The 15,035-nt window shown below is 36.0% G+C and overlaps 1 protein-coding gene across 40 annotated transcripts in view; it reads left to right on the plus strand.

Moving 5' to 3' along the window:
* CLASP2 (cytoplasmic linker associated protein 2) overlaps nt 1–15,035 on the plus strand; it is a 139,216-nt gene that overhangs the window by 121,505 nt on the left and 2,676 nt on the right. For all 40 annotated transcript variants that reach the window (XM_021553196.4, XM_021553203.4, XM_085573352.1 and 37 more), the window contains 9 exons: nt 1,042–1,185; nt 4,858–5,001; nt 5,350–5,456; nt 6,805–6,958; nt 7,681–7,909; nt 10,195–10,388; nt 11,184–11,312; nt 12,991–13,197; nt 14,318–14,434. In XM_021553196.4, coding sequence (XP_021408871.1) covers nt 1,042–1,185; nt 4,858–5,001; nt 5,350–5,456; nt 6,805–6,958; nt 7,681–7,909; nt 10,195–10,388; nt 11,184–11,312; nt 12,991–13,197; nt 14,318–14,434 — 1,425 coding nt within the window. The remainder of the gene's footprint in view (nt 1–1,041; nt 1,186–4,857; nt 5,002–5,349; nt 5,457–6,804; nt 6,959–7,680; nt 7,910–10,194; nt 10,389–11,183; nt 11,313–12,990; nt 13,198–14,317; nt 14,435–15,035) is intronic.

The following is a 15,035-nucleotide window of genomic DNA, read 5'->3' on the forward strand; positions in this document are numbered from 1 at the left end:
GCAAGTTTCATGACCAAGAGAAATTTCTAAATGGCTTTGCTCAGAACAGTTTTGCTACAAGCCATGAGCAGCCAGAAATACACCAAGAACTCTTTCTCTCTGGTTATGATGGACATAGGTCTCTCTCCTGGCAGATATTTTTGGTTCACTATAATTACTAGTAGAAATAAAAGCAGCTAAACCTGATAGATGGCCTAAATAAATGTCCACAACTTTCACTGACAGATTGGGTGATAAATTTCTGAGGTAGTAGGAGTTGAGGAAGTAAATATTTTAAGACACAGACAGGCATAACCTTTGCCCAAAACTGTGCAGTGGTGCAGAATTGGAGAAAGCAGAGAGGTGCTGTAGTCTGGGATGTACAAAATAGGGATTCTGCATAAGGAGTAAAACAAGTTTGTGGAGTAAAAGAAAGATCAGATAAATGAGGGAGCTGAGGAGGTTTTCTGTCCTCCTGGTAAATCCATGTGTCTATCATCTGAATATATTCAAAGAAAGTGTGCATGTCACCTATCTTAAGTCTTTCCTAGAAATTCTATTCCATACATTTTTAGTATTTAGTGGGAAGATTCCTGTGGCTTATTTCCAGAGACTATGACTGCTCAACCTGACATTTTGTGAAACAAAATTAATGTTAACTACCTGGTAGGACCTAGTAAGAAGTGAACATTGGTTAATCATATGATGTTCATTTTTCATTTTAGCACTTGAAAAACTCTCTTAATAATTGTGAATGAATCTTTTCTTCATTTCTTTTTTTTTCAAATGTAAGCTTCTGCATATGCAATGATTTATGTCTTCTAGTTGCTATCAGTGAAATGTAAGCTTTCTATGACTATTTGAATGTCTGTGGAATAACTTTCTTATTCAAATGTTAAATCCATTTGTAGATTTATTGCAAAAAAATTCTATTAACGCTGAAAACATGTAGTTTTAACTGGGAAAAAAAACCCCTTTTTTTTTAGGGAATGAATACTCTGTGAGCTCAGTTGTTTTGCAGCCCACCATTTTTATTGTCCTCCTGACTCTTTCTCTTTGCAGGTCAAAGTTGCAATCCTGAAATACATAGAAACTCTTGCGCAACAGATGGATCCAGGAGATTTTGTAAATTCAAGTGAAACTAGGTTAGCAGTGTCTCGAATCATCACCTGGACCACAGAACCTAAAAGCTCAGATGTTAGGAAGGTATGTTTGCTAACATATCCTTAGAATTGCAAAGTATTTCGGGTAATTAAGAATATTTAAGTAAAAAATTTAAATTAACATCTTGAAACTCTCCATTATGGTTTTATTTTTATATATGTTAGTATGTTGAGATTCTGTTTCATAATTTATCATTCTCCATTGCAAGTACTATCTAGTACTAAAATCTCTTTAGTGACCATTTCTTCTAAGTTGTAATATTACTTCAGAGACCACCCCCTGTGATACTAAATAGCACATATGTAACAGGAGTGGTAAATTTGGTAGCAAACTCAGTCTAATCTCTGTTGGATTTTCTGGAGTCCTTTATTTTTAACAACAGGTAGGTAGATAGTTGTTGAATCTTGGACAAACAAAGTGCTTTGATAAAGTTATAGGCTTATTGTCATAGGCTTATTCTTGTAATGCTGCACTTCCAGTCCAAACCTTCGTTTTACACATAATGATGTGAAGCGAAAATTAACATTTGTGAGCTACAGCAGCAATACTAAATAACCGTAAGAAATTTACTAGTGCTGTCTTTGGAAAGGGTTTCTAAACAGTACTTCAATCTGTAGAAAGCAAAAAAGCTTTTAATTTTATTTGCAATTTGATGGAATAATTTTGTTGTTCTGATGGTTACAGGTCATGCAGTGGAGCTGCCATTTCTAGCATGTCAACACTTCAAAAATGTTTTACCTTTTGTGGTTCTTCAATGCAAGTGTCTGTGATACAGAGAGCTAACGCTTCTCTTTTTCTGTCTATTTCTGCAGTTTGAAAAGCTGCAACAATTAATTTGTTGAGATTTGTTTTGCTACTTGCAATTAAGTTTGAGTTTTGGCAGCTTCATCTTTTCTGGAAAGAGCAACTTCCTTTGTTTAGGAGGAATGTAGGAAAGAATAGTAGGAGCAATCTTACAAACTGTAATGTGAAGAAAACAAAAATAAAAATAACTTAGTAGACTTTTTGATAACTAGAATGTTTGCAATACATAATAGAAAACCACCAGAGTTTTTATATTGGAGGTAATGTTTTAGTCATTCACTTCTTGTATAACTTCACGAGTTGGAGAAAACAGTAATAGATTACATGCAATGGACTTTTCTTGCCTGGGTATTATGTTCTAGTAACATATAAAAAAATCATAAAACAGGAGGAGAATTGAAGCAGCATTGTCTTCTGAATCAGTGAAGTTTTAGTACTGAGACACGTGGCGAGCTGTCTTATCTGATGGTTTGTAACTCTAATAGGCATTTTTGTGTCAATAAGTAACTGAATCACGGAAAGAATTACCAGTGAGTTTAATCATCTTAAACACCTTAATTATGTAAGTTTTCAGGTTTTATTTTTTCTTTCCATAACACAATTCTTTGAGGCAACATACTGCAAGAATCCTTTAACTCTTGAAAATAAAGTTTTGCCAGTAAGAAGTCAAAAGAGTTATTCTGATAGTATAAAATGTTTAATTCTCTTAACAGTCTTCTCAACCTGCTATCACAGGCTTTCTAATTTCATTTAGTTTAATAAGCTTTATAGAACTTAGTGTAATTTCTTTAAATTAAAAGCCTTTTCTAAGTAATTTCTGTTTAATTCATGGGCTTGTTTTTTTCCTTAGCAAAAACACTTCCAGTGCTAAGTATTATGAAAAATCTTAGTTTATTAGTCTCATATTGGGCACTCCTAGTATAGTTCAGTGACATGGGACTTCTTTCTGGAAAGTAAAATTCTGTTTCAGAACTTCGATTTTTCTTCTAAAATTAGAATGCTTCTGGAAGGAGTTTGAATCTATTCTTAGAAATCTTCTAAGAAGAAAGCAAAACCAAAGAAATATTTCTAATCCTTTTTTCACTCTTTAAAGATGATCTCTGTGTGAGTGAATTTAAATCTCAGCAGAGACCTAATGCTGGGGAGAACAGAAACCTCTAAATAGTCTAAAATGCAGGGTTTCTTTGGCAAGGAAGAAAGAGAGAAAATAGATAATTACATTCAAAACCTTCTGCAAGTCAGTATCAATTTTGATACTATAGGCAGAGCTTCATTTTGGGCAGACTTGATGGTATCGGTTTCTATCCTGATACAATCCTGGACTGCCTATTGTGTTCTCTTAATAGCAGCTTAAGTAGAGACAGTATTAAGGAGCAGTGACTGGCTAACTAGACAGAAAAATGATGTGGTGATTCCCAAACCTGTGCTCAGCTGCTGAATTTGTCTTGGTTTTGGTTTGTGTATCAATTTTGATTAAAAGACTGACCATTAAAAATTACAAGGTCAAGAGAAACATCAGACAGATTGCAGACGACATTCAGGGTGATCATTTGAAGGAAAGGCTATCAAAGGGACAAGGAAATAAATGTTAAAGAAAACAACTAGTCACGAGTATGCAAAGATAATTGTGGCAAGCTGACATGCTGGGATTTTTGTTGTTTAACTTAATACTGAGATGTGTGCAGGTATGTGTGCTCATACCTTGGCTCTCCACTTTTAATTAAAAAATGCTACAGTTCATTGCTCTGGAAGCAAAAGGAGGGAAATAAATGTCTAAAATGATTTTCTAAACTACTTGCTTGGAGTGTATTGGTGGTTAAGCAATCTGCCTATCAATCTGTCTAGCATAAGACACTGGTTCTCTCCAGTGCATGGCAGGTCTTGATGGTGAGCTGTATAAATTGCACATAGTTGGTTAATCTTAAAACCACAGTCTTCTGCTACAAACAAGTAATTCTGGAGAACTTCCTCCAGCTGTCCCTTGCACTTGTTAGTTTAGTTACTATGTTGACAGTTTTGTTACACTATCCAATGAATCTTCATCAAACTGTACAAACATTACTTAATTCCTGTACTAGAGGGAATCCAACTGTTGTGTCATTTACTGTGTTGCTCCATCAGTAAAAAGCGCTGATTTTTTTATTTAAGTAAAAAAAACTACCCAGCGTACGTAAAACATGCTGTAGGATGAATGTGATGGTAAAGATTAATTGATTGAGAGTATGGGAGGTGACATCCAGTACAAACTACTCCACAGTTTTCATCTTCAGAATGTGTAGTCAACTAAATTTCATTGCCCATTACGTTTGCCTACCTTTTAGAAAGGTTAAAGGAAGCCGAGGCAAGGTTAACTAATTAGCTTGGCTGTAGGGTAAGTTATGAGGAGGAGCATCAAGTGCTGAGATCACTACTGTCTCATTCCACATTAGGGTATCTTGTTTGGTTGGGTTTGTTATAATTTCTACAGTGCTAACTAGTCCTTTTTAGGCAAGTGTGTTGCCATCTGTAATTACTACTTGCAGAGCTCAGAAGAAAGGATCACATGCTTGCTCCTGCCTGAAGTGTTTCATTTCACTCTCTAAAATTTTTCAGCTTCCAAAACTCTGAAAGCCATTTTGCAAATTCTTTCCTTATTTTTTTTCTCAGTAAGGATGTGGGGCTAGGGGGTTTGAAAAGCACATTTCTGAAAGACTGCTCGTTACAATGATAGTTGTGTGCCTGAATTTATCAAATCAGAACTTCCAGCTTGCCAGAAAATATGAATTGCTTTTGTTCACATCTGTTAACATCTTTATTCAAGTTTGATCAAGACTTAAGTGACATTTTGTGATTACCACTCATTATAGCATCTTTTGCTGATAAAATTACATTGAAACTCTAATGTTTTCGGTTTGTGTTTTCTTCTTGTAGGCTGCACAGTCAGTGCTGATTTCCCTTTTTGAACTTAACACTCCAGAGTTTACAATGCTGCTGGGTGCTTTACCAAAAACATTTCAGGATGGAGCCACAAAGCTTCTTCATAATCATCTCCGGAATACAGGCAACAGTGGTCAGGTATCCACTTCTGTTACTCTTCTTTCTGAAGTTACTATGTAGAAGCCTACTTAGTAGCTCTCTATGGAATGTCTTTTTCCTCTGCAGTTAGTTTCTAAGTCCATGTCACTTCCAAGTGACTTCATAGGTTTGGATGTGCTTCTTAAGAGTAATTTATCTTGTACTTTATAATTTTAATGTTACACAGGATGAAAATTTCTAGTAATGGGTTGGACAATCCAGGAATTTAGTTGAAGCTCTTTAAATGTTTCTGGGCACCGGAAAAATAAATTTAGTAATAAATATAATAAGTTAAAAGGGAAGCTTTTAGTCCTGCTAGAGTATCTTTTCTCACCTCTTCTCCTCCAGGGATCGATGGGAAGCCCTTTAACAAGACCTACTCCGCGCTCCCCAGCAAGTTGGTCAAGTCCTCTCACTTCCCCAACCAATACATCACAGAACACTTTGTCACCAAGGTAATGTAGGCTGGTGGTGTTACAATTCCACATCTAATGCTTAAAACACATTGTCCAAAGATGTAACCCCAGCAATGAAAGCATGGGCAAAATTTTGTACAAAATGACAGATGCTCAGAAATAATCCCTCTTGCTCCATAAAATCAAACTGCTCAGCCCCCCCCAGAAGGGTCTGACATGCTGGTCTGAGGTGGGAAAGGGCTGTCCATCTTGGAATGCAAATGGTTTAGCAAGAGAATAAACAAAAGTGTGCTTCTCTAACAAGTGTTAAAATATGTCGTCTGATGTCATAGTTTAACCCCAATTAACAACTAAGCATCATACAGCCACTCGGTATCCCCGTGGTGGTGGACAATAGGAATATAAAAGAGAAAACTGAGATAAAGACAATTAATTAAGTAGAGCAACAGCTGCATGTGGAAGAAACAGATGGTGAATTTGCTGCTTCTTATTGGGGGGGTCAGGTGTTCAGCTGTCCCCAGGAGAGCAGGGCCCCATCACTTGTAGCAGTGACCTAGGAACTCAAGTGCCATGACTCTAAATATCCCTTCCTTCCTCCTTCCCTCAGCAGTAGATGCTTAGATTGTGATGCCATATGGTGTGGAATATCCCTGTGGTCAGTGGGGTCAGCTGTCCCAGCTGTGTCCCCTTCCAGCTCCTTGTGTACCCCAGGCTACTCGCTGCCAGAGCTGTGTGAGGAGCAGAATAGGCCTTGGCTCTGTAAGCACTGCTCAGCTGTTACTAGAACAGCCCTGTGTTAACAACCCCATTTCCAGCACAAATCCTACACATAGCCCCCCAGCCAGCTACTTTGAGGAAAGTTGAGTCAGTCCCAGCCAAAACCAACATACTGGTTCATCAAACCAGATTTAATATTGTGGAGACTAACAAAATAGTAGTTTACAAGTGTTTTTTTATGGTAATGATGTTATCAACAAAGTGGACTTCGTAATTTCGCTTTTACCAATCAACTTGCTGTTGAGTTTTATCAGTGCTCTGTCTTTAGGACTTTTTTCAGAATAAGAGGATGGTGTAAAAATTCCAGTTTCACATTCAGCAGAGTAAAACAGAGCAAAATTAGTTTTTCTTCAGGCAGATGCTGTTACCTAATGAAGCCTTTCCCTTATCTACTTTCAGCGCTTTCTGTGTCAGTGGTAGTACACTTACTAAGGCATACCATAATACAATTTTGTTTTGTGAAGAGAAAATTTTCTTAATGTATTTCGAGAAAAGTAATAATTATAGTGATATTTCCTGAGTCTCTGTAGTTGATTGCTAATGTGATTTAAAAGTACAGATCACAAAATCAATCCATCTTATTTTCTATGTCCTTCTCCATGTCCCACAGTGCATTTGACTATGACACTGAAAACATGAATTCTGAAGATATTTACAGCTCTCTTCGTGGAGTCACTGAAGCCATTCAGAATTTCAGTTTTCGTAGTCAGGAAGATATGAATGAGCCTGTAAAACGAGATGCTAAAAAAGATGATGGTGATTCGGTGAGTGTTCAAACTCAGTCCATGTTGGTATCAGCAAAATAAGCTAGTGTCTGATTGGTTACAGATAAGAAAGCATCTGTTTCAGGGGGTTTATATTCTTTTTAAATTGAACATTTCTCCTGAAGAGCTTTAGAAAAATATGTTCCTAGTCTTGAACTGCATTTTGAAAACGTAAATGCTGATTTTACATAGCAATGGCTGTGTTTAACATATTAGCAGTTTAGAAATCAGTGATCTTGCAAAACAGCTAAAATTATTTTTTGAGAAGTTTGTATCCTAATACATGTGTTTCTGAATGTTTTATTTTGTACACAGCCTATGGGCTGTTAAGATGTAGTATTTAAGACTCCTTCTTCTGTGGAACTTTGACTGTAAGATTTGTTGAACTTGCCACGTATATGCTTAAATACATTTTTAATTACTTTGCATCAGACTTGTAAGATAAAATACAACTATTTCTGGTTTAAGATTTTTTTTTTTTTACAATATGCACTTTTCCTTTTTTTCTGGGTTTTTTTTGTTTGTTTTTTGTGGGGTTTTTCTGAAAAATGCAGTGTTTAGTAAACTAAGACTTCTTATTTGAAGGCTAGTTTGACAATTCCAAGTATTTTGAAATTTGTTTTTGCTTTGTAAATGAATTAGTGGTGTAGTTAATGGAAAGGTGTAAGAGCGTATTTCACATGTTCATTGGTGCATGTTGGGTGACACTTCCTCTCCTGCAGATTTGCAGTGCTTCAGGAATAGTGGACATGCGAGCAGGAAGTGGTGTGAGCGAAACAGGTCGGACAGCTCTGGATAACAAAACTTCATTACTCAACACAATGCCTCCCCACTCCTCACCACGCTCACGAGATTATAACCCATACAATTATTCTGATGGCATCAGCGCATTTAATAAATCTGCTTTGAAAGAAGCCATGTTTGATGATGATGCAGAGCAGTTTCCTGATGGTAAGATTCTGATTACATTCTGTGCTAGAAGAAAAATGATGAGATTTTCTGTCTTGGAGTTCAGTTTCTGAGGTTATTTTTAGGAATATATGTATCACTTCTTTGAGAGGTTTTTACAAATGCTGTCTTTTGAATTAGTTTATTTGTTAATCATCTCTTTGAGTTACATTGTTGGATTACCTGGTATTTGTAGAGACTAAGGGTGAAAGTGAAGGAAATGCTGAACTTTGTTGTATACTTCTGGTAGCACATCCTGTATCAGTATTGCCAGTATAAATTTACTTATCAGATTATTTTATGATAGAAATTTGAAGCCTGGAGGGTGGAGAAAAGATTTACAGCAAGAAAGTAAAACTGGACCAAACAGGTTTGGGAATTAGGTGAAAGATTAAGTATTTTGTTTGTAATATATTTATATTTGAAACATGGCATTGGCATTTTCTATTGACTAAACATTATTTTTAAATGAAAGTAAACAAACCAGCTTTTTACCGGGAAGGTGGTTCATCTAGCCCATGTAAATGTAGGAACACGGCTTGCTGTTTTGTAGGCTTCCAGAGCTTATTTATGATATTTCTCCATATATATTTAGGTGATTTTTTTGTATCTCTGTGTTAAGAAGGTTCCAAAGTACTACTACTACCATTATTTTAATAGTCAGTGCTTCTCATAATCTGCTATTCACTGTTGTTCAGCTATAGATAAGTTTTTAATAAACACTTTCTTAATAACAAGGGACAAACCCTTCTGTCTGTTTTCCTTTTGTTATTCTGCAAAAGATGTATTATAGAAATCATTGAAAAACAAATATTTTTGACAAGGTGTTTTATTCACCTGTTCTATAAGTTGGCTTTAAGTTTGCATTAAATCAAAACTAAATCCAAGTATGGTGCATTTTTCTTTTTCTTACATAGTATGAAGAAGCATATAGTATAGCCAAATATTATCTTCTGAAGATGATGGAGGGAAAAGGACAGTTTTAGAAATTGTGTCATGTACATATTAATAATTAAATAGCTTTGCCATCCACATGAGGCAGCCAGGTTATATTTGAGATTCTCTATTAAGGGATCTTGTTTTACATGGGAGAAGCCTCCCACCTTCTGACAACTTATATTTGGATATTGCATTAAACCAGATGCAGTCTGTGCTGTACTAGCAGAACCCAGTTTTGTAACAACTCATGACTGGCTGGAGTGAGGCATCTCTATCCAGTATAAGTTTGTCCTGGTTGGAAGAGTAGTGCAATGTATTATTTAGGTCCACTCTTTAGTGGGTTTTGATAAAGTACTTGCTTTCTTTCCTGTGTTTTGTTTGCCCTTAGTATTTAGTTGTATCATGTACATTCTGTCATTTGTGTGTTACTTTTAGAATTTCCTCTTGAATTATTTACAAAAAATCTGCAAGAGAAAAGATATACTTGGCAAAATACTTTGTGCCTACAACTCCTTTCATGCGAGTTACATGCTTTCCCCATAAACCTGAAGGGCTAGTTTCATATTAGTTATCCGTTTCTGGAAACTCCACAGAATTGCTGCTTGTTCCTGACACAAAATTGGTGTCAATGATGGAATAAAGATACTCAATTCATTCATTAAGACCATATTTAGGTTTCTTGACTGTTTGCAGATCACTCTGTTTGCAGTCCAGTGTTTACAAATACAGGTTATATTAATAATGTGTTTTTCCATTATCGTGAAATCCTCTCTAATCAAAACCAAAATCCAGAGCCATCTCTTAATGAATTTATTTGGAATCTATGGGACTAATAGTCCTGGTTTGCCTTTATTTCAGCTCTTTTGTACCGAGAGCTATTGTACTCCCCCCCCCCCCCCCCCCCCCCCCGTTTTTTTTAGCAACCTAGCTATTGTGGAATCATGGCTTACAGAAGTCTAAGCAATACTAACAGAGAAAATAATTTTTTTTTTCATCTTGAATGGAAGGGTCATATGGGAAAGATGACCCTTCTTTTATAGATAGATTTAAAAGGATACACAGTACTTAGTGGGTACAGTAGGCCTAAAAACTCCTGCAGTAGACTAGCCTGCAAGGAAGCTTTTGCTGTGTCATTGTAGGGGTTTGGGAGGGATTGTAAGCTTGCTCAGCAATGCTGGCTGCACTGAAAATGTAGTAGCCAAACTGCAATTCTTGCAGGTGGATGTGGGGGAAAAAACAAAAGCATACTAAAAAATGAGCATGTCATACTAGAAAATACCTTTAAGTTGTACAAAAGTCACTATTATTATTATTTGCAGTAACTGTGTTTGTGCATTCCCTTTTGACAGAGCCTCCCATGGACCATTCTGACCTAGTTGCAGAGCTACTGAAAGAATTATCAAACCATAATGAGAGAGTTGAAGAAAGAAAAGCTGCCCTGTATGAGCTCATGAAGTTAACTCAGGAAGAGTCTTTTGGTGTTTGGGATGAGCACTTCAAAACAATACTACTTCTGCTGCTTGAAACACTTGGAGATAAAGAGGTAAGTTCAGAAACATCCACTTAAGAATGCGAACAAAGTACATGGCTTGCTCTCAGTACCTTTGACATTTGTATGAGTTGTAGAAAGGGCACAAATTCCATTTAGTGGTGGAAAACCAAAAAAATGTGGAAATACAAAAATGCCATGAAGTCCTATTCCTCTGATTCTGAAAAGAGCGTCAGTGATACTTAACTTCTCCAGGATTCCTATTTGTGGATTCTGACGACATGTTAGATTGAATGAAACATTTTTGCACTGAGATTCAAAGCTAATCTGTTCATAGCCCCTGAATAAATCTGGAAGATCAAAACATCATGTGTGGCAAAGCATTTAGAAATTTATTTCTAAAATACAGTAATGGTTGTTGTGAAGAGACTGAGTTCTATGTAATAGTTCTTTGTAAAGGTCATGTTTCTGAAATTACTGAGGATCAAAAAGTTACTATTACTTGTGTTTGATTTTTAAAATAATTGTATAAAGAAAAAGTAAAAAATGTATTTGCATGATGGTTTTATTAGCCCTTGTGTTTGCAACTTAACTTCTGGGTAGCATAGATAATTCAAAATAATCTAGTATAGTGTGTGTATATGTCACCTGAATTTTCTGCAAAAACAGAGATTGAAGATATTTTTTTCCTACTTTTATTGTTAACACTAGATTGAGACTATATGTGTGCAAAGCATAATCAGATATTTTTTTCCATTATTAAAGACTTTTCCATCACCTGAAAAAATGTTAAAAACATATGTCTGTTTGAAGATGCATAACTAATTTATTTTAATATTGAATCTTTAGCATGCAATTAGAGCTTTGGCACTGAAAGTTCTAAGAGAAATTCTAAGAAACCAGCCAGCAAGGTTTAAGAATTACGCAGAGCTCACAATCATGAAGACTTTAGAAGCACATAAGGATCCTCATAAGGAGGTCAGTAATCAGTTATTTTATTTGTTTAAGGTTCTGTTATTATAAAATTATTACAAACTGAAAGAGCTGTCCAGAAAATGTGAAATAATCAGTTCTTGCTGAGGAAGTATTTTTTTTTAATAATGAGCATATTATTATATGAATAAAAAAGATGTTATTAGTTAACATGAGTATGCAAGGAAAAAAAAACCTGCAGATCTAAAAGCTCTTGAATGGTTAATACCATCCCTAACAACAATTGCCTTGGGTGCCATCCCACAGGACCGTGTTACCAACAGTGTGACACCATGGCTCTTCAAGGAATAACTGAAAGGTGCCTTTTCTTTGTTTGGTATCTTAAGCCGAATATAAGTCTCCTAGAGATCTAAAACAAGCTTTTGGATTTCAGTGAGATTTATGGTTGAGAGATGAGACTAAACAAGACAAGGAATTGTCAACCCTTTCCTTTTTCCTTTCTGAACCATTTGAGAGCATGGCTTTGGATGATGTTAAGGGAAAATGCACGGGAATATGTCAGTGGGGGAGGTGCTTGTGCCAGGAGTAGTGAGGGGATTCAGGAGAAGGTTAAATGTAACCTTGCTTAGAGTTATTTTTATGCCTGCATACACAATAAAGAACAATGCATGTAAATGTAGGAAACAAAGATGCAATAACTAACCCAATATTCAGGTTCTGACATCAGTGTCACTGATGCTGTGGAAGGAATCCATGTTTATTACTAAATGAGTACATCTTTCCCATGCAAGGACACTTTGTGGAATTTACTGTGGAGGTTTCAGGCTTTGAAGTTGACTGCAATTCCTCCCATCCCATAACTTTATCATGCATTTGATACTCACTTCTCTTTTCCCTGTGCTCTCTGGATTTGTTTAATGCACTGCATTTATTACAGTGTCATTTCCCCATTTTTCTTTCTCTATTCCTGTGCTTTTTTCTCCTCTCATCATTTCGTGTTTTGGGAGTGAGAGAGTAAAGGATAGAGAGAAATTTTTGAGGGTTTTTGTACATTACTGTGTACCACTCATTCTGTAGAGTGGCTCCCCTGTTAGATGGCAGATGCCACCACAGTACTAATGTGAAGATGTTAATTTTCTCTGTGGTGCCATTGTGTTTTGAGCATGTGTACATGTTGAAGTCCTACCTAATTATTCTTGTTCTGCTTGTTCTGCATATTCTTCAGGTATAAAGCACTCTCTTCTCATAGATTCTTTCAAAATTATAGGGGGAGAAAAACAGCTTGATTGGCTTCTACAATTAGCAATCTAGGCATGTCATTAAACACACTTTTGAAATTAATGTGAAAGCATGTTTTATCAGTGATCTCTGACCTAATAAGCAATAACAAATGACAGTGCAAGAAATTACAGGTTTACAAAAGTGGTGATATTTCAATATGTAGCTGGAGGGATATGCAGAGTACAGAAATCTCAGATCCTGTTAAACAAGCAGGTTTGAAAAACTGATACATGTATTGCCAAGGTCATAGTAGCCACAGAATATAGGGAAGAATTGTGTTTTTAGGAAATAATTTCCAACAGCTGGACTCTTTACATATGTCTATAATATTGCAGAGGTCTTGATAGAAAATTGTTATGCCCAGGACCATTACTGCCAGAAAGCAGACCACAGAGTAAGAGTCTTACATAAATCACTTTTCTGTGTCTTTTTCTTTCAATAGGTGGTGAGATCTGCTGAGGAAGCTGCTTCCATGCTGGCCACTTCCATTAGCCCGGATCAGTGCATCAAAGTTCTCTGTCCAATTATCCAAACTGCAGATTACCCCATTAATCTGGCTGCAATCAAAATGCAGACAAAAGTTATAGAAAGAGTATCTAAAGAAACCCTTACTCAGCTTTTACCAGAGATTGTGCCTGGTCTAATACAGGTAAGGAGAGAAGAAAGAAGAAACAAAACAGACTAATAAAAAGAAACTGTATACATACAAATTGCAGAGACTTTATGAAAATAGTACCACTTGGTTCTCATGAAGGATTTCACTTGTCTGATAGTTGATGGCTGTCTTTACCCAAAATACTTTCAATAGTGGGAACAATCTCTTTGATTAGCAGGGGGCTACATTATAACGCAGGACATCTCAGTAGGCTGTAAAGTCCTGGTTATCAGTAAGCTTGGTAGATACTTGCAGTTCTAAGATAGTTCTTTGTTGTTTATACCTTTTTCCAAGTTACATGACTTGATGAGAAACTGTCTGTGTTTTACTTGTGTATAATTGCAGTGTTGTATCAGCTGGGGCTTTTGGGAGGTAAGAGGAGAGAAGCAGTTTTATAAAGTTAAATAAAATGAAAATAATATCCAAGTTTTCTCTTCCTTTGTCTTTAAAACTGAAATATTTACCACTTTTTTATCCTATCAAGAGCCAAAATACACTAATTTCTTCATAGATCAAGACTCTTTAGAGTTGGCAATTGCAGTCTGCAGATTTCTGTCTTTAATGAGTGTGATCCAGTCATACATCTGCAGGAAAATAGAGGCAGAGAAGGGGCCTCTGGGAAGGGAGTCTGAGTGAGACAGCCAAGGCATGGAGTGATAGAAAAATGGCAAAAAAACCAAAAATCATTGAAGAATGAGATGGGGGTTAACAAAAGTGTCTATAGCTGTTAATAGAGTTCTTCATTCAGAATCAGGAAGCTCTAAATTATGAATGGTCTTTTGCTTTAAGTAAATACCTGTATAATCTAGAAAAGTTCTCTCCTGTGCTCACCTATTGCATGGCAGCAGCTCTCTTTTCAGTGTAACTTATGAACAGGACTGTGTGGGTTTTAAATTTAACCCAGAAAATGATTATCAGTGGTTATTAATATGCAGCCGGCTTTTTAGCTGCATGCTCTGTATTTGTGTGTTTGTTTTTTTTGTTGGAATGCTTTGTTGGGCTACACTGGCATTAATTTACCATAGACTTCTATGTATTTATTACAGTAAATAGCTTTCTGGGGCTTTTAATCATTAACTGATAAGGTATTAAGGTTCATTTTATTGCTTTCTAGGGTTATGATAATTCAGAGAGCAGCGTTCGTAAGGCCTGTGTTTTCTGCCTTGTAGCCATTCATGCAGTAATTGGTGATGAACTAAAACCACATCTCAGTCAACTCACTGGCAGTAAAGTAAGTAGAAGATACTGTTTAAAGAAATCTTGGCTCATACCTGCATCTATGAGTTTGCATTTTGGTTGCCATTGCTAGAAAGTTTCAAATAAGTGTATGCTTGAAAGAGACTATCAGTTCTATTAATACAGCTTCGCTGTAAAATATTCAAAACTTAGAGTCCACAGCTCTTTTTTATGCAAGTGTGCAAACTTCTGCGTAAAGATAATTACTAAACTGTTTCTTACATAGTCATTTCTTTATATGCTGGTAGCAGTGATAATGGCTGTATTCAGCAGGGTTTTCCTGTTAGTGTTTCTTGTTTTCATGCAAGTCCTGATTGAAAAACAAGGAACATAGTATGTCCATGTTATATACAGCAGTTTCATTTATTCTTCCTCCTTGTTATTTTGCTTTCACCAGTCTTTCCAGTACCTCTAATTTGAAATAATAAGAACCAGTCCTTTTTGTTTCAGGATATTCATTACTTCATTGACATCTTTTTCATGCATTTTTTTGCATGTAAACAGCTATATGTTAAGTTGTGAATCTCTTTGTCCTTGGGAGTAAAATAGGACAATTAATTTTGTGTGTCTGTGAATAAGACAGTTCTCTCTTTAAA

This window comes from Lonchura striata, chromosome 2 (assembly GCF_050655825.1).
Source record: "Lonchura striata isolate lonStrDom1 chromosome 2, ASM5065582v1, whole genome shotgun sequence".
Lineage (NCBI taxonomy): Eukaryota > Metazoa > Chordata > Aves > Passeriformes > Estrildidae > Lonchura > Lonchura striata.